The sequence below is a fragment of the Rhinolophus hipposideros genome (genome assembly GCF_964194185.1).
Source record: "Rhinolophus hipposideros genome assembly, chromosome: 19".
In the NCBI taxonomy this organism is placed as follows: Eukaryota; Metazoa; Chordata; class Mammalia; order Chiroptera; family Rhinolophidae; genus Rhinolophus; species Rhinolophus hipposideros.
This window is the reverse complement of record NC_138065.1, coordinates 21835103-21855182: the sequence shown is the minus strand read 5'-3', so window position 1 is coordinate 21855182 and position 20080 is coordinate 21835103. Positions and strand designations below refer to the sequence as shown.

General features: G+C 34.0%; 1 protein-coding gene across 3 annotated transcripts in view; it reads right to left on the bottom strand.

Moving 5' to 3' along the window:
- Positions 1–20080, bottom strand: part of DPYD (dihydropyrimidine dehydrogenase) — a 696413-nt gene that overhangs the window by 662606 nt on the left and 13727 nt on the right. For 2 of the 3 annotated variants that reach the window (XR_013991662.1, XM_081024809.1), the window contains exon 2: positions 1–111. The exons of the other annotated variant lie outside the window; for it this stretch is intronic. Coding sequence is in view for 1 of the 2 variants with exons in the window: in XM_081024809.1 (XP_080880935.1) it covers positions 1–111 (111 nt within the window). In the remaining variant the exon portion in view is untranslated. The remainder of the gene's footprint in view (positions 112–20080) is intronic. 3 annotated transcript variants of the gene reach the window in all.

The following is a 20080-nucleotide window of genomic DNA, read 5'->3' as shown; positions in this document are numbered from 1 at the left end:
AAAGCAGTTCTTATCATGATTTCTTTTCCAGTGTTTCTTGTCTAATTTCTTGGCTGATGTGGAACGCAGAGTTGCATGAGTTTGTGTTCGAGGATTTAAAGCCAGGATACTCTGAAGTATAAGCAAGGTATTAACATATGTAACTATGGTGGCATAAAAAAAATCAATTTTTATTTTAAGATCTTACACACACACACACACACACACACACACACACACACACAAAGACATACCCTAAAAATGTTGTTTTCTCCTTCTACTATTGTAATTCCACAATAAACTTACCTCAAGTAATCATTTGTTAGGTGATAGCCTAGCTGATTTTATAGGAATATTTATTAGTAATAATATGATAGATTTAAAAATCATGTGAACTATAACAAATGACTTTTTAATATAAATTTTATACTTAGTATTCTTAGATAAAAATGATGTCAGAAAACAAGCACTTTATTCCAGATTTGATTTAAAATAGTAATATCAATACTCCCGACTTTTAAGTTTATAGAGTTTGCAAATTGCTTTCACATGCACTATCTAATTAAACATACATCAACTACTATTATCTCAAAATTTTGGATGAGCAAGGAAATTCAGTAGTTAAGAAACCTGCTAGCATCCCTCTGCATTAATACACAGAGAGAGTAAATTAGAACTCAGTTCTTCTGAGAGCTGGGCTTACATTCAAATACATCCAAAAATAAAGTCTATATTTTACTATGACTGGGTGAAGTATGAAGTAGAATAGAAAACCTTTTCAACCACATGTGTAAATAATACTATATGGAATGTGAGTCACTCAACAAAGACTTAATTTCAAAGCCCTGTCTTAGGCAAACATTTAAAATATAACAACTAGGCATCATTTCTGGAATGTCGATGTAAGGACCTCTGTAGATCAACTCCCCAGCAAAACAAACATAACTGATAAAGATAAAAATAAGAGTCCTTTAAAGTCTCCAGAAATGTCCTTAAAACCAAATAGCACATGAAGAAACATTTTTTCAAAAAAAAATTTATTGAAATCTGGTAAGAATGGTGAAGGTCTGTAACATTTGAAGTAAAACCTGCACCCCCCCACCCACTTTCCACATTTCCAATTCAGCGTGACAGAAAATCCACCTGAGGTAAGTGCAGCAATAGCACAGGGCTCCCTGTGCCCCAGCTTCCAGTTAAGGTTGTGGTATCTCTCAGGGAGGGACAGGCTGTCATAATTTCTCATCCCTTGCCCCTGCCCCCCCACATCCCACTAGGTAGCAGCTAAATTCTTGGAAAGTGCAGCTGAGTAGTCATGAGCTCCCTTGTTTCATCCAGTCCGCACTAATAGAGCAGAAGCTGTACCTCAGAAGCAGCATGCCAGTAAGACTGGTGTCCTGATCACCCTCAGCTCAGCTCCCTTATGGTTTGGAGTAAACATAATCAGGAGAAGCAAACTGATATCAGAGGCTACTGCCTACACCACTGCCCTGCTCATAAAGCAGGAGTATCACTCTGAGAGAAGAATGCCACTGTCACTACCGCTAGCTCTGGAACTGTGGTTCAGAGATTTTATCCAAAAGGAAGAGAAAGGCCATAAAAACATATAGCTCTCCCCAAAGGAACTGACTTTATTTGAATTCGTATGTGGATAAACTCAAGCCTACGGGTACTCTCAAAAACAATAAAGATTTTGATAGCAAACAAATAAGAGCAGTCTGACAGCTCCCTGACAGCGATAAACAAAATCATAAGGCAGATAGTTTACCAGAGAGAAGCAGGGAAAGAAATAGCTAAGAACAGCTCCCCTGGGGTCACACAAAAAAAACAAAGATTCACCTCAAAAACTGCCCCTGTGAAGGGACCCAGATTTAATTGAATAACACTGTGGGGCAATTTCTATCTCAAGGCATTGTCAAAAATAATAGAAGAATCCACCAGCAATCAGTGGAGACTAATAGCTGGGTGTGATGCCAATACAGGTGGATGGTGTAACAAAGAAACCATGGGAAAGGCATGGAGAGCCCTGTTAAAAACCACTGTCATGACAGTTATTGTGCACATGCCCAAGGCTTCACCCAGTGCAAGCGCTATCAGAGGTTCACATTGTGAGGGAAATAGACTTCCCTAAAATAGTCCATCAAGTTACTCGACAAATAAGCAAACAATAATAGTAAGACCCCATTATTACGGGGGTACTAGTATACAGAATTCCTACAATACGTTATCTAAAATATTCAGTTTTTAATTCCAACATTACAGGACATTGAGTGAAACAGGATTGTGTTTCCATATAAGGGAAAAAAAGCAGACAACAGAAATTGCCTTTCAAAGAGCCCAGGTATCAAATTTAACAAAAACTTCAAAGCAGCCATTATAAGGAACGCATGACAACAATGTCTCATTAAATAGAGAATATCCATACAGAGAGAGAAATTATAAGAAAAAAACAACAACAAATAGCCATTCTGGAGCTGAAAACTACAATAATTAAATGGAAAAATCTGCTAGAGTGGTTCAGTAGTAGATTTTACTGGCATAAGAAAGATCAGCAAACTTAAAAGAGATATCAAGAGAGATTATGCAATCCAATTAATACAGAGCAAAAAAGAATAAAAAAATTAACTTTAGAGATATGTGGTACACTATTAAGTACACAAAATATTATAATGGGAGTACCAGAATAAGAGGAAAGAAACGAGGAGTTCCACTATAGACACAGTAGTAAAAAGGCTAAAAGTCAACACCAAAAAGGAAATCTTGGAAGTGACAAGAGGAAAAAAAAAAATGACTCATCATGTACAAGAGGACTCCAACAAGTTTAAGTTGACTTCACATCCGGAATAAATGGTCAAAAAGTAGTGGGATGAATGTGAAAGAATTAAAAATCACACAAAGTAGTTCTCCACTATGGAATGGAATTAGATATCAATAACAAAAAGAAATTTGAGAAATTTACAAACAATATAAATGAACACAGTAAACATGCTGAGAGAAACCAGTTATAAAATACCACATATTGTATGATTACATTTATATAAAATGTTCGGAATAGGCAAATCTATAGAAATAGAAAGTAGATTGTCATTGCCAGGAGCTGGGGAATTAGGGAGAAATGGGAATGCCTACTAAAGGGTATTTGGTTTCATTTTGGGGTGATGAAAATTGATTGTGATGATAATATCACAACTCTGTAAATACATTAAAAGCCTCTGAATTCTATACTTCATATGGGTGCATTGTGTGGTATGCAAATTACATCTCAATAAAGCTGTTACCAAAAATATGTAATCACTAAATTCTACATTCAGTGGATTTCACTATATACTATATTCACCCTAATAAATATAATTGGGACTTACTTTATTAGCCCAATACAAATGATGATAATTTTTAGTAATTCCTATATATCACGGACATGATATTTCTTCAATCTATCTGTTTAGATGTCTATGTCTTCTGGACAACAAACATACAATATAGCTATGAGTTTTAAATGGTGTATTCCTTGTTAAACAATACCAAAGCTACCTATTAATAAGAGCAAACATTAAAATATAATTACTCTCATTTTTACACAAAAAAAAATAAAAATATTTTCTTATTATAAAAGTTTTTATCTAGTTATTTAAACTTGAACCATATTAATTCAAACAGATAAATAAAAAGATAACATTTTTAAAGGCAGTTATTATAGCCAACATTTAAAGCAAAAACAAAGCAAAACAACAACAAAATAAAACTGCGTAACCTGCAAGAAAGATGGCTGCATTTATTTCAGTTTTTACTTCCATAATCTATATTGTGATAAATGATTATGTTTATCTATGTCAGCAGAGTAATGTAACTTTCGAGACGAAGCATTCTGAATACAATTTATTGGCTGCTTATCACAGTAACTTTTCTTTTACATAGCAAAAGTAGAAAGTATAACAACATAAAATACTGGGTTAACCTTTTGCAAAAAGGCAGTGACTTGAATTTAATGGATCTTGGGTAAAAATAAATTGAATTGTAGAGAATGGCTACCAAGGATTTGACTTAATAATATCCCAAATGAAAAGTGATATAAAATAAAAATACAGGACATGAGTGGTTGAGAGCTGTTAAAAACAATTTTCAAAAGCAAGACTTTTTAAAACTAAAAGTCAATATCATCAATAACTATGAAGCTGGCAGAATAATACAGGGGAGTTCTAAATTACATTCTTCCTAAAAAATGACCAGAGCCAGGTCCTAATAGGGTCATAGGTTCCCCTCTCTGGATAAATTGAGCACTTTAAAAAGCCAGTTAACCCTTTCAGATATAAGGTTTTTTACTTATAGAGGGAGATTTTCCTCCCATACAAAAAAATTGGCCTTTGGCTTTCCCAATCACTTTCAGAAACACAATAAAAAATGTACTGGTGATTCTAGAGGCAGAATAACAGAATTTGAGAACATTTCACTGCACTAATTTTATTTATTTTATGAAATTATAGAATTTGATCCAAAGACATTTACACAAGAGATCAAATCAGGGTTATATGTTGTCACTCTTTTGTCTGTCAACACTGTTCTGGGAAGTGGTTGGAATGTCTCCATATACAAACTAGAATTCTGCGTCTGAGGGTATATTTCCATGCTAACAGAGAGAGCACAAAGAAGATTCCATTATATTAATAACTACAATCCCAGGCCCTCATTTCACAAATAAAAGCACAAAATATTAGCCTGAAGATACTGGAACTGCAATATTATTTGAGAGCTTGAATTTCAATTGCAGGATGCCACTTGGACAACATATCCTCCTTCTAAAATCATGGCTTCGTTTTATATCACAATATTGATTATCCAAGCATAATGCACCATTAAGCATCCTTCACTCTTTGCATTTTAAATTATAAACACACATTCCCTCTTCAATACTGGTCATTACTTACTGTAATTCTGAGTCATTAAAATGATACATATATAGTGACACTTAGATTTACAGACTGAACTTGATTGAGTTACATTTTGTTTTATTTAAATTATCCCTAAATTTTGTCTTTGATGGCTTATGCTTTTTCCTCTAGAACCATGTTTCCCCAAAAATAAGACCTAGCTGGACCATCAGTTCTAACGTGTCTTTTGGAGCAAAAAATTAATAGAAGACCCGGTCTCATGTAAGACCGGGTCTTATAGTAAAATAAGACTGAGTCTTCTATTAATTTTTGCTCCAAAAGAGGCATTAGACCTGATGGCCCAGCTAGGTTTTATTTTTGGGGAAACACTGAAATCATCTTCTACTTTCCATTGCATCAAGTAAAACAATAAAAATAAATAAAAAACAAAAACCATGCTTCTCTCATGTTTTGATAATTGGGCATAATCTATATTTTGATAAAACATTGATTTTGATAAATTGAATCATGTTGCCATTTTTCTCCTTAATAAATATTCTCAGCTAATTGGAAAACAGAAATACTTGTTGATTAATACTTTTGATCAGTATTTGTTACTCCATTCAGACAACAATCTAACAAATTAATCGATGGAGAACTGAACTTTTCAGTACTTCGTTGCTTAACATTCTCATGCTTGCAAGCCCCCAGTCTCAGACAATTATCCCACCCTTTGCCATGTCCATCATTAGTCACAATGTAGGGTGAATTTAAGGAAGTATTTTAGCAATTTAACAAGACAACCTTGGTTCCTGGATAAGCTCAGAACTGGTAAGTTCTTGGTCGGGAGCAGAAGAGCAAAGAATTTTGCACCCCAAGCCCACACTTGAGATATAAACAACTTCCAAAAGATCTAAAAACCTTAAAAATCCATGGTAATCAGCCCTGTTCAGAGACTTTCACATTTTCTTAATTTTTTTTTAAATGCACTTCTATTCTTTGTCCTGGCTCAGCATTCTTTTCTCTTAGGTTGGACTGCCTTTCCAAATAATTTATCTTCCATGTTTTTCATTTACTAGCTGTACGCAATGGCTTAATGCACAATGCTAACTCATTGAAGTTAATAAATACTTGATGAAGAAAGGAGACTCTGACAGTCCTAAATCTTACAACTTTCATTTTATTAAGTATTCAGCTAACCACTTTGCATAGCGTCTGGGATTAAATTTGGTCTTAGATCTTAGCTCTACCAATCTTCTTTGTTATTTAAACTCTCACTCTCTCTACTTCTTCAACTATAAAGTGGTAATTAGTAATAGTACCTACCTCAAACTGGGTAGGGTTGTTTTGAGGATTAAATAAAATGATACATAAAACTGTCTGGAATGTTGCATGCACTAAGTGCTTACTACCTGTTATCAATTAGCATGTGATGGAACCAGATTTTAGACTCCATTCAACCAATGTATATTCATTATCCTGTATTGCCAATTCTGAATATGTACATGGGAATCATCTTTCTAAAATACAGATATAGAAAAAGGCGAAGGTGACAGGTGAAAAGGTAACTATAAGACAAAAGGAAAGATGGATATGTATCCCAGGTGAAACAGTCATTGGTCTCTGAACTTACCTTTGCCCTAAGCCAGCAATTTCAAAGGCAGGCTGTCTAAAAATGCAATATGTTCTTCACAAATTAATACCACAGTGTAGAAGGGACATGAAATTCAAATACAGAAGTTTTAAAATCTACTATGTACATATAACAATATAGGTATCATTTTATGATATATACGACAGTATATAACTCATGGACCTTTGGTCCCAACATGTTTAGGTGAATTCACATTACATTTCCTTCCCAAGAAAAACAGGCCAGATCAAAAGTGATGAATTTATAAAACATCAAAAAATTCATCAACTGGAAATGATTGAACCCCTGAGAATGCTAATCACATTCCCTGGAAAATTTAATTTATTTCTATTGACCAAATAGTTAACACAAATAAAATAGTTTATACATCATAAAATATCACATTCACCATGTCACTCTCCTATTCCACATGAGAAGATCTGCCATCTGAAACTATGGTCTGGCTTTGCAAGGTCCAGTGACTTTCCTTCACTTATAAGAGTACACACCACACACCAGGCACCTAAGTGCTCTCTAATTGGGAAAAAATGTCTTTTTATTGTCTTTTACAGAAGATTGAGAACTCAAATACAGGAACCATAACTTACACATCTGGTATTAATCTCACGATTCTTAATACAAAACAGAGCATTCATTCCAAAGGTGGTGACTGATTCTGACTTAGACATTGTATTAGACAGCTCTGGCTGCTATAAAAGAATCTCATAGATTGAATGGCTTAAACAAGAGACATTTCTTTTTCACAGTTTTGGAAGCTGAGAATTCCAAGATGAAGGTGCTGGCCTATTCAGTTACTAGTGAGAGTCCACTTCCTGGCTTGCAGACAGCCATCTACTTGCTATGTCCTCGCAAGGCAGAGAGACACAAAGGGCTCTCTGGAGTCTCTTCGTACAAAGGCACTACCCTCCCCCCATGACCTCATCTAACCCTAATTACCTCCCAAGAGCCCCATCTCCAAATACAATTACATTGAGAGTTAGGGCTTCAACACATGACATTTAAGGGGGACACAAACATTCACTCTGTAACAGTCACAGAAAGGGTTCTGCCATCTGTGGAACTATGCAAATACTGTTAATATTGGGCATTAACATAAAACAGTTTTATCTTGATTGCAAATGGTACCACACTGAGTGTATACTTTTATCAAGAAGAAACTTAAGAAAAACAAAAAACGTATGACATTGTTTAAGTTAAAAATAACATTAACAAAGACATTAACAAAACCCATTAATTATTTTTTAAACCATTTGAATAGCAAAGCATTAATAATATGCACACTAATTTGCATACTGTTTATACAGTTTCATTACAAGAATTGAAAAATACCATATTTTCCCAAAAATAAGACCAAGCCGGACATCAGCTCTAATGCATCTTTTGGAGCAAAAATTAATATAAGACCCAGTCTTATTTTATGATAATATAAGGCAGGGTCTTATATAATACCAGGTCTTCCAGTAATTTTTGCTCCAAAAGACGCATTAGAGCTGATCGTCTGGCTAGGTCTTATTTTCGGCGAAACATGGTATATACCATGTGCAAATACTTATTAAGTAATAAAAAAAATGTTAAAAAGATGAGAATCTGTGCTATAGTTATTTTACAATTTCACTACTTTAATCATCCATGCATTATATACTTAAGTGAAAAATCAATATTTGGAAAAGGCATAAGTATGAAAATCCATGTTAAAATAATATCTCTGTTTGCAAGATTTGAATAGATATATGAATCTATATATAAAAACCCAAGACAGAATTATGTATGGAGAGAATTGATGAGGATTATTACATTACCAAAAAAAAAAAAAATTCACCAGTCCATTAGTTAATTAAGAAAATTCATATTTGAGAATTTAAAATTTTTCATTCAAGAAAAATTAGTCTTTTTATTTCAAAACTTGTTTACAGAAAATGTTTGGCCTCAAAGTAACTTTATAATTTACCTTTAATCTATTAACTTTTGTGTTTAAGATAAACTGGTTTTCAAAAAATCTGTATTTACAAGACCAAGGTTCATTTTAGTTCCAAAGAGGCTAAGTGCATACCCCAGCATGCTAAAAATAAAGCAATACTTGCCAGCAAATAAAAAAAGCTGCAAAACAAGACAAGCAGAAGGACAGAAGTAAGACCTGGGCAGAGTTTAGATTTTTTCTTTTTAATTAACTAAATGGACAAGTAGCATGATTTTCAAGTTCACAAAATTATAATACACCAAGAATTGACTAGTTGTCCATCATCTATTTAGTTAACAGCTAAAAGGAAACATGTATGGGCTAGCAAGTGACTGATATCAGACATAAGAACTAAAATAATTTAAAAAAACAATTAATTTTGGATTTTATTAATATGAAGAATTAACATAAGATACTTTTTCTCCTGAGACGGATAAGAGTGGGGTAAGGAATATGTGGTAAGTTAGGCAGCTGGACTATTTAAAATCAAGAAAATGCTGCATTTGAAAACATTCTTATTATTATGCTATTAGTGTTAGTATAATTCTCAACTCTGCATAATTGTTATGCAGTAGTCAATACTGCTGATTTGCTCTTCTATCCAGAAGATAGAAGGTGCTTTGGTTTCTTTGACATCATGACATTAAAACTTATTTTTCTATTCACTATCCATACTTTTGTGACTTCCATTTCCCCTCTTGACCACACAGACGTGTTCTTAGATCTCTACTGCATGCCTCTATCCTAATGATTACTTTTCTGCAGCTGAGTTTTATATCTATTTTCCAGACCTGGAGATCTCTGCCTTGACCTACAGTCATCCACTTCACTGGATGCCAAGTAACCCACTTCCATGCCCCATCATCATTCAGTTTCTTCACATCAAAAAGCAAGCAATGCATTGCCTTTTTTCCCCACAACTTTTTAACTCCACTTGACTTCTGTCAATAATACCACCATTTCTCCAGTAAATTGGACTTCATATAGTGGTCAGTCCATAACTACTCCTGACTACGATGCCAGTCAATGTTAGTCCTGTCTGGCCTGTCCTTAGCATTTTCTATTTCTCCAACCTACTGCAGATCGTAGTATGCTTGGATTATAAAATAATAATACTCCCTAATTACACTGTTCACAAGTCTGTACTTTTTCTTATTCTCCATCCACACATATAAATGTGTGCACACACACACAGAGATTAAATAGCTCCACGTTACACATATATCAATAAAAACTATCACCTTGCTACTCAGTCTGGTACCCATTTACCACTCCAACCTACCTCCATTCTCACCTACTTTTTGTTTATTGAGTCTATGTACAATCTACATCCATACCTCTGTCCACCTCACTGCCTATGTTTAGGATGCAGCCAGTTATGTTAGTTTAAGTGGTAAGTTTTCTTTAAGTTCTAAGAACCATTTCTTCTAAAAATGAAGAAGAAATAATTCTCCCTCTATTTAGATTGTACCCATGTCCTTCTAAAGAACCTATTGCCACTGTCAGTCATTTGACACATCAGATATATATCAAGTAATTATTAATATATACATAAACAATCTCCCATCAAACTGGTCAGTAAAACCCTCAAAAGCAAGGATATCATTTACATATCCTCAAATCTTCAAAACCAAGCATAATACTTCATTAGTGAAAATATGCAAAGATAAATTGTTAATGAGAAAAATTCTTTAGCAAAACAATCTCAAAAAGCAGCAAGAAACTCCCACTGAAGAGTAGAAGGACTTTAATTCCAGCAAAATAAACAGAATTGTTTTCTTTTTAGTGTTGATTCTGTTGTAGAAGACAAAGTGTACTTTTCATCAGTTACAAATATTTTAAGCCATATAATCATTAATTACTCCCAAATGGGAGGTCACTATTTTCACCACTTTCATTCGAAAGTCTTACGCAATGTACTCAGTGAAGTAGCAGTGAAACACTTTGAAGTAAAATTGGCAATCCGTGATAATAACGTCTGCAATGATTTCTGACAAGAAAACAAATGTTATTTGTTATCCACTCCTAAAATGTTCTAGGGTCAAATTTTTGGATTTTATTACACAATACAGACATCTCCAACATATGAAAGACGTGGTTCCACTGCAGGGAACAGGCAGAAATAAATAAAGATAAAGTGGAAAATCTGCAGTATAAGGTCAGATCAACACATCTCAGTTCTTTACCAAACATGACCTAGCAATTCTAACTTAGGGGTATAAATACCTCACTTTAAATAGTTTAAATTTAAACCTAAAGTAAGATATAAAGAAATAATGCTTCTTTTACTACTCTTCATTTCTAATTAAATACTGCTTGAACTAAACTGGTTTCCATCCAAGGATAAGTACAATTAACTCTCTGCTTCTTCTTTGGGTCTCTAGGATGTAGTACATTAGAGTTGTAATTGACTTTACATATTAACATTTGATATCCCATTGTAATTGGGAGTTACTATTCCAAACACTCATTGAACTATATCAACTGAATTTATCAAAGAAAGTGCTATTAGATAAATAGGAAAATGGCATGAACATTTCACAGAGGAATGCACGCGTATTTCCAATTTAAGAGAGAGAAATGATCTTCACTTCAAATAAGTTTCCGCTCTTATCACTACCAGAAATACTCGTCAAGTTTCCGATGATGAATACATTGCCCAATACTTCTCTTTGTGCTTCTGCTGTCATACATTTTACTTTTTAAAATATTTAATGTGCCTTTTTCTTTTCAAGTGATTTTTATAAAAGCTTTATTGAGATATTATTCACTTACCACACAATTTACATATTTAAAGTGTACAATTCAATGGTTTTTAGTATACTCTGAGTTGTGCAACCATTATTATAATCAATTTTAAAACACTTCATCAATCTCTCTCCCAAAAAATATCCATACCCATTAACAGTCATTTCTTATTGTCCTCAAATGCCCAGCTTAAAGTAATCATTAATCTACTGTCTGACTCTACAGGTTTGTCTATTTTTTCTCAGCTTTACTGAGGTACAATTGACAAATAAAAATTATTTAAATAAAAATGTATTAAAGATGTACAACGTGATGTTTTGATATACATACATATTATGAAACAATCATCCAAATCAAGCTAATTAATGTACCTATCACCTAACATAGTTAACTTTTTTTAGTTTTGTGGGAAGAACATTTAATATCTACTCTCAGTAAATTTCAAGTACACAATACAACACTATTAACTATCGTCACCAAGCTATACATATGAGGTGTGATAAAAAAATACAATGAATATTTAAATTAAAAAAAATGTTATAGTAAATGACATAGTGCCATTAATCTCCCTCAAAATACTCCCTCTCACTTCAAACATACTTATGACGTAATTCTTGCCACTTTCTGAAGCAGTTATGGAAGTCCTCTTTCATGAGTGTCTAGTTGCACTGCCATGGTTGCCTCGATGTCCTGAATTGATTCAAAACATTTACCTTTCATGGTCATTTTGACTTGGGTGAAGAGCAGAAGTCACACAGTGCCAAATCCAATGAATAAGGTGGATAAGGACATACAGTAATGTTTTTATTCGACAGAAATTGCCATACCAGAAGCAATGTGTGACATAGAGCCTTTTCTTTGTGATCACAAAATATGGTGAATGCTGCTGATGAGTGCCATCCTACAGAAAGGCAGGGATGTTCAATACCAGAAGCTGCGCATTGAACTGTAGTTAACAGTGTGCCGCAAGTTTCAACTTGTTCGGTGCAGTCAGTTGGGTGTGAGCTACGGTAGAGAGAAGGTATGTTTTAAAGTGTGCTGTAAATCACCCTCCATCATGACAATGCTCTGTGTCACACATCACTTCTGGTATATGGCAATTTCTGTCAAATAAAAACATTTCAGTGTCTCCTCATTCACCTTATTCAGCACATGTGGTACTGTGCGACTTCCAGCTCTTCTCCAAAGTTAAAATGATTCAGACATCAAGGCAGCCATGACAGTGCAACTAAAGATACTCACGAAAGAGGACTTCCAGAACTGCTTCAGAAAGTGGAAGAACGATGGGATAAGTGTGTTCGAAGCGAGGGGGAATATACTGAGGGGGATTAACAGCAATGTGTCTTTTACTGTAATATTTTTTATTTAAATATTCACCATCTTGTTTGATTACACCTCATATTTGATCTCTAGAATTTATTCACACTGTTTAACTGAAACTTTGTACCCTTCGACCATCATCTTCCAATTTCCCCCACTCTCAGTCCTTGGAAACCACCATTCTAATCTTTGCCTTTATGAGATTGACTTTTTCAGATTCTACAAATAAGTGAGATCATATAGTGCTTGTCTTTCTGTGCCTGGATTACTTAGCATAATGTTCTCCAGTTTCATCCATGATGTCGTAAATGACAGAATTTACTTCTTTTAATGGCTTAATAATATTCCCTGGTATGTATATACCACATTTTATTTATCCATTTATCCATTCATGAACACTTGAGTCGTTTCGATAACTTGGCTACTGTGAATAGTGTTGCAATGAACATAGGATTGCAAATATCTCGTTAAAAAATGATTTCTATACTTTAGATATATATCCAGAAGTGTGATCACTGGATCATAGTTGTATTTTTTAAATATTTTTCGTGACTTCCATACCCTTTTCCATAATGGCTATACCAATTTACATTCCCACCAAGAGTGTACAAGGGTTCCCTTTTCTCCACATCTTCACCAGAACATGTTATCTTTTATTTTTTTGGTAAAAACCATTCTCATTGCAATTTATATTTGCATTTTACTGTTAATTAGAGATGATGAACACCTTTTCATATACCTGTTGGCCATTTGCATGTCTTCTTTTGAGAAATGTCTGTTTGGAGACTGTGCCCATTTTTAATTGGGTTATTTGTTTTCTTGCTATAAATTCACCCATTCTGACATGTTATATAAATAGAATCACACAATAGATGGTCTTTTGTAACTGATTTCTTTCACTTAGCACAATGCTTTCAAGAATTATCCATGTTGTCTTTTATTTTTATAAATGTTATAAACTGCACACTATATATTTTTTATTTAAACAGTTATCTTTTAATGAGGTTTAATAAGTAAAAATCATTTATTTACCCAAGTAGTCACCATTTTTGTAGTTTTATATTCCTTTGTATAATTCCACCTTGTATCATTTTCCTTCTAGTGTGAAGGACATGACTTCCTTTAACATAACTTATAGTGCAGGGCTACTGCTGGTAAATTTTCAGCTTTTTTTGTCTGAAAAAGTCTTTTTTCACCCAGGTTTTTGAACTCTAATTTCACTGAGTGTATAGAATTCTTAGTTGAGAGCTTTTTTCCCCCCAGTAATTCAAATATTTTGCTCTGCTGTCTTCTCACTTGCATTGTTTCCAACAAGATGTCTGTTTTTACATTATCTTTATTCTTCTGTGCCTAGAGTGCCTTTTTCCCCTGTCTACCTTGAGGATTTTCTCTTTATTTCTGGTTTTGGGCAAGTTGAGTATTATATGCCTTGCTGTAGTTTTCTTCACATTTTTTCTGCTTGGGCTTCATTGTGCTTTTTGGACCTTTGATTTTTTTCAAGTTTTTCTGTCTTCCCATCCCTTCCACCACTTCTCTTCTTGGAGGGATTCCATTTCCATATATATTAGGCCACTGAGGTTGTCCCACAGTTAAATTTTTTTCTCTCTTCCTGTTTCATTTGGTCAAGTTATTATTGGTATGCCCTCAAGTTCACTATTTTTAATTCTGCACTATCTATTTTTAATCCTATCCAGTGCATCTTTCCTCTTAGACATTGTAATTACCATTTCTAGCTAGAAATTCATTTTGGCTCTTTTATCTCCTATGTCTCTACTTAACTTTTTGAACATGTAGAATACAGTATAATAACTCTTCTAATGTTTTCTGCTAATTCTAACATCTATGTCAGTTTTGAGTTTGATTCAACTCATTGATTTTTATCCTCATTACAGGTTGTATGTTCCTCCTTCTTTTCAAATATGCCTGGTAATGTTTAATTGGATGTCAGGTATTGTTGGGTGCGAGATGTTTTTGTATTCCCATAAATATTCTTGAGTTTTGATCTAAGATAGTTGACTTACATGGAACTGGCTTGATACTTTTGGGTCTTCCTTTTAAGATTTGTGAGGTGGTACTTGAGCAGCATGTGGTCTAGGGCTAACTATTTCAAACTACTGAGGCAAGAGACTTCTGAGTATCCAATGTCCTGTGAATCACAAGGTTTCCAGTCTGGCGAGTGGGAGCAGGCACTCTTCCCAAACCAGTGTGAATGTCATACTGTTTCTTCTGGTTTCCTCAGATTGTTCTTTACCCAGCCCTGGGTCATTTTTCTTACATTCATGTGCTGATTATTACTCTGTGGAAGGCTCACTGGGGATCCTCTACTGTGGAAGGCTCACTGGGGTTTCTCTTTGAGACGCTCTCTTATCTGTTACTCTGTTCTATAAACTCTAGTTTCTTGGTCTCCCCAGACTGTCAGCTCTGCCTCCTCAACTGAAGGAGTCCACCAGGCTCTGTGTGGCTTCCCCTTTCCTGAGCTGAAGTTTATAAACTCTCTCAAGAAAGTAAGCTGTGGAAATACTGGGGCTCTCCTTATTTGTTTATTGTCTCTCAGTGATAATTATTTTTTGTTGCCTGATATCTTGTACCTTGAAAACCACTGCTTCACACACTTTTTTTTCTTTTTTATTGTTTCAGGAGGCAATTACGCAGGAAAGCGTTTATTCAGTAGGCCTGAATTGCTCCAATCCTGCACATTCCCCAAAAAAGGCCTATTTTCAGAAGTGGCCCTTCACCTACTCCTGAGAACTAAGCTGACAATGTTGTCTAAGAGTGTTGTGCATGCCAAAAGCCTTGGGCCACACTGTACCAGTTTGAGTAAATATTTTAAGCTAATAGTGTGATTAATGATGAACATCTACTTTTCCTTTGCTGGTCTGAAGTTTCGGTAACTGAAATCAGTCATGCAGCACTATATACCTACTATAGTAATGCCCAATAAAAACACTGGACACTAAGGCTTGGTTCAGCCTCCCTGGTTGGCAACACTTCATACATATGGTTACATATCATTGCTGGGAGTGTTAAACATGTCCTGTATAACACCACTGAGAAAGGACATCTAGAAGCTTGTGCCTGGGTTCCTTTGGACTTTGACTTACGTGCCTTTTCTCCTTGTTCACTTTAATCTATCTTTCTTTGTAATAAACTGTAACAATGAATATAACAACTTCTGCCTCTGTGAATACTTCTAGTGAATCAAAGAGCCTGATGGGGACTCCTGACAGAAAATGTAAGCCCATTTCCTGTTATGCTACCTTGAGCAGAAGTGGAAATAGAGACAGGAGAATCATATTTTAATGGCCACTTCCTCCTACAGCTTAACTTTGTAGAGACAATTGACCAAAAGTACACAGAAAAATTCTCAAAATGTCAATAAAGTGATCATTCCACTCTTTTATATTCAACTAAGTACCAGCCAGTAAGACATATTTAGAAGTGTTGGTCTTTTGGGAAGTTTCATAAAAGGGATGGGTGCACCCTTCCTTTCCCCTTCCTATCTTCTTTTGGAGCCCTAACTTCCAACTTAAACAGTGAGGTGTACTTGAGGATACCAGAGTAGAAAGATAAAAACTGGTTGACAAGAAAAAGGTACTGCATACCCTGTACTAAGTATCTCTGGACTTCTTTACATGAGGAAGAAATAAATTACTGTCTTATTTATGTCTCTTTTATTATTATTTTTTATATTATGCCTCATAATCTAGTTCTCACAGCGCCCGAAGTGATTCTAGTGGCCAACTAGGGGTGGGCAGCATTGATAGACCAATCAACAAGGGAAAATATTCAGAACCAGAGTATATGTAAATGTCAAAAATGGAAGCATTTGGCTTATGTACTTAAAAGACAAATGGGAAATCACATCAGCATAAGTTAGTATTTTTCTTGAAATACATCAAGATGTCAAAAATCCTAAACCAAAAATTACTGATTTCAAAAAATAATCAATGGAAATGTTTTGCCAGCACAGGAAAAAAAAAAAAAAGACTTCATTTTAATCTCCATTGATCGGCTGCTAATAGGTTTCTCCATTTTAAATGATATGAATTTTTTATAATATGGAAAAATAATGTGAATAAAAATTTACCCAGTGTTCCTTTGTAAACTATTTTCTAGAAACCTTCATAATCATCCCCTGCACACAATTCCCTCCCTTCAATCCCCACTCCCAAACAAGCTGTGTTAAAACTCCTCCCACCAGGCTGTGGTAGATAACACACTTCTGATCTCCCAAGATACACCATTTCCATCAATATTCTCTGATGTAATTTCAGGATTTGTTTTCAGCCTAATATATATCTCAAACAAGAAGAGAGTTTAACTCCTTTTTCTCAAAATTTTGTTTCTTAATTGAAGAAAATACTTAGACACATTTTCTAATGTTCTTGTATCAAATGAATGCTTAATAGCTGATGTTGAATGTGGGCTTCCAGCATACCAGGCAACTATCTAAGCATTTTCAAAGTTGAGCATCACAACCATCCCATGATGACATTAGTATTATTATTGCCAGTTTATAAGCACAGAAACAAAATTACAAGATGGCTGAATAACTTGCCTAGAAAGTGACAGAGATTCTAACTCACATATATTGGCTTCAGATTCTACACTGTTAATCAGTACTCTGTAATTTCTTCATCAGCAGCAATATTAGCTTCATATTTATTTTTAATGTGTGTAACTCAAGGATTGTTGTACATTCAATGTAAATAATGAAATCAGTTTTGCTTTCCTTTTCAGTTTTGCATGGAACAATGTAAACAAGACCTGAAGTCATCCTTAAAGAAAAGTCTATCATCTGTCTACTAGCCGCAGTATCTAACAAGCTGCCTGGTATAAATTGGTTATCTGTTATTGGTTTAAATGAAGAGAAAGAGGCAAAATTTAGAAAAATTGTTAAGAAAGTTCTAGCAGGAGTTGATGTCAATGAATATAGGCATGAAAAGACAGAAAAATAAATGTATCTCCCATATCAGCAATTTGTGATACAAGGAGAATGGTAACTACAGTAAATAAAAGTTAAGATAGAGAACTAGCTTAGGAAAAAATGTTCAATTCTTTCTGGCATACCACTTGCATATTGGTGTCATATTACAAATGATATATGGGCTAAAAAAAAAATTGACAGTGAAATACAGCATGCTTCAAGTGCCTTTCAATTACTGGATTTAAATTAAATCCAGACATCTTATCTGAAAAGCTAAGATTTTTCCTTAATTGTGAAGAAATCCCAGATACTCTCAAACCCAAAAATGCAGTTTACAACTGAGAAATGCCAAGACTAGTTGCCTTATAATAGAAGTTATATACTTAACACTTTTGATTTATAAATTATTAGATCATGTATTTCTATTGAAATCCACACTGCCTAAAAGTTTTGCTTGTGTGACTATCTTTTCCACCAGATTTTGAGCTTATTAAGTATAGTGACTGGCTATGACTCATCTCAATTCCTTCAGTACCTTGTACAGGACATAATATAAAGAAAGCTTGCAATGAATTCAATTGCACCTCTTGCGTTAAGAGCCATAGGGACGTCCATTTATAGATGGACCTAATAAGGTGAAAGGACAACACGAATTAAGGGCTATGAAGATTAGGACCAAGTCTTCTGACTACATTACATCACCAAATTCATACAAAAATATTACTATCAAGAAGCTCCCAAATATTCTGACTTACCCATTATTGTATATGTCCTCTGATCCTACCTACATCTGATGGGAAGCCATGTAAAAAATAGAAATGGAGCAAGAATCAGGAGATGTATAAATAATAAGACAGGAGAAAGGTCAGAAGTTCAGTGTTTTAGATTTACTGTACAAAGCTGGAGTTCTTTTATTTTCCCAAGAAAGACTACATGATCTCTATATTTAAAATAATTCCTTAAGCATTAAAAATTTTCCATTGCCATTGGAATACTCATCTCAAGATGAGTAAATTATCACCTTGACTTTCAACACAAGGCTTCTAACACTTCAGCTGTCATTTTACAGATTCATACTGAAAATAAATTTTAAGCAGTTACATTGCTGTTTAATAAGTAATAATTTTGCCAAATTAGTAGCATTCAGCTTCTAGTGAGATTTATTTTATTCATAGACTATTTTCTAAAAGGAACATACTAAACAGAGCCATGTACCTTTTAAGACTTTTCTTAAATAAGGCATACCATTAGGAAACAATCTGCTATTATTCTCCATCTCAAATTAAGTAAGTGTAATAACTTCCAGGTGTTTGATAAAAGGCACTTTCTATCACTGTATGATGCACTTTCTATCACTGTATGATCCACATACTTTCTGTAAGCTTTCCTGGAACTTAAACTTATTCAAAGGTATAAACATTTTTTCTCAAGGATGATAGATACTAGTTATAATTAAGGTTATTGTGCTTGCATAGAAGAGGATTTGACTTAATGGAAGACTGTAATACGAATTAACAAGGTTGCTACTTAATTACATAGCAGGATTGATTGTGAGCAATATTCCTGCTATTTACGTACTTGTTAAGATTTAAGGAAGCAAAGGCTAGGTAGATGATTAATACATCTTATTGTAGTATTTATATGAAGTGAAACAAAAACTTAACGGACTCAGAACAATGTATTTAACAATATCACAAAGAAATGTATCTCAGATTCCTTTGCCTTCAAATTTGCTACATCGGACATAATATATTTTTACTGGAAAAAGAAAAGTTTAATTAAAATGAAATTTAACCCTCCTAAAACTGCAGGATAATAAATATTTTGAGTTACCCACTATTTTATACTAGATGAAGCACTTGATAACTTTTAAATGGTATTTCTCACAATTCATTTATAAGTTCCAAAGTAGAGCTTCTGCTATAACCAGAATCTTGAAATAGGCAAAACATACTACCACGTTTTGCCATGTATAATATGCTCCTGTGTATGATGCATCCACATTTTTGGCACAAACTTTCAGGGAAAAATATCTTTCATTTTAATTTTTTAATTCACATTTTTACTTGTTTACATTTATGTACTTGATTTTTGTATTATAAAGGAATTTCGGCATTTATTTTTTAACATATTATGGTACAAGAAATTTTATGTCAACAAATAATTACAAAACACAAGAACAGACATAAGGTACAAGAAATTTTAGGTACCAGTAACAAATTTACGACATTTATGCATTATAAAAGGCCAAGAACTCTTAGTCATTGCAAGTTTGTCATAAGTTCAACAAAACCAATTATTGTATTCCAGGGTATTATTTTGCATATGGATATCATTATTAAATTCTAGAGTTACATTTTTAACTCATAAGCATAAATCAAAGAATTAAAACCATCATATAGATTTGGAATTAGTACTACTCATGTATAATGCGCATCCTTATTTTTCCCTCACAAATTTGGACAAAGAAGTGTGCATTATACATGGAAAAATATGGTAGCTTAGCAAACCAATATCTAACATGGGCAAGGCTGTGGAAATGTTCTGTGGTTATTAAATTAATTCTATTATAAGCATAGCAGTATATTTAGAATCAATAATACTTTTTAAAATTATTCCTTGGAAAACTTTTG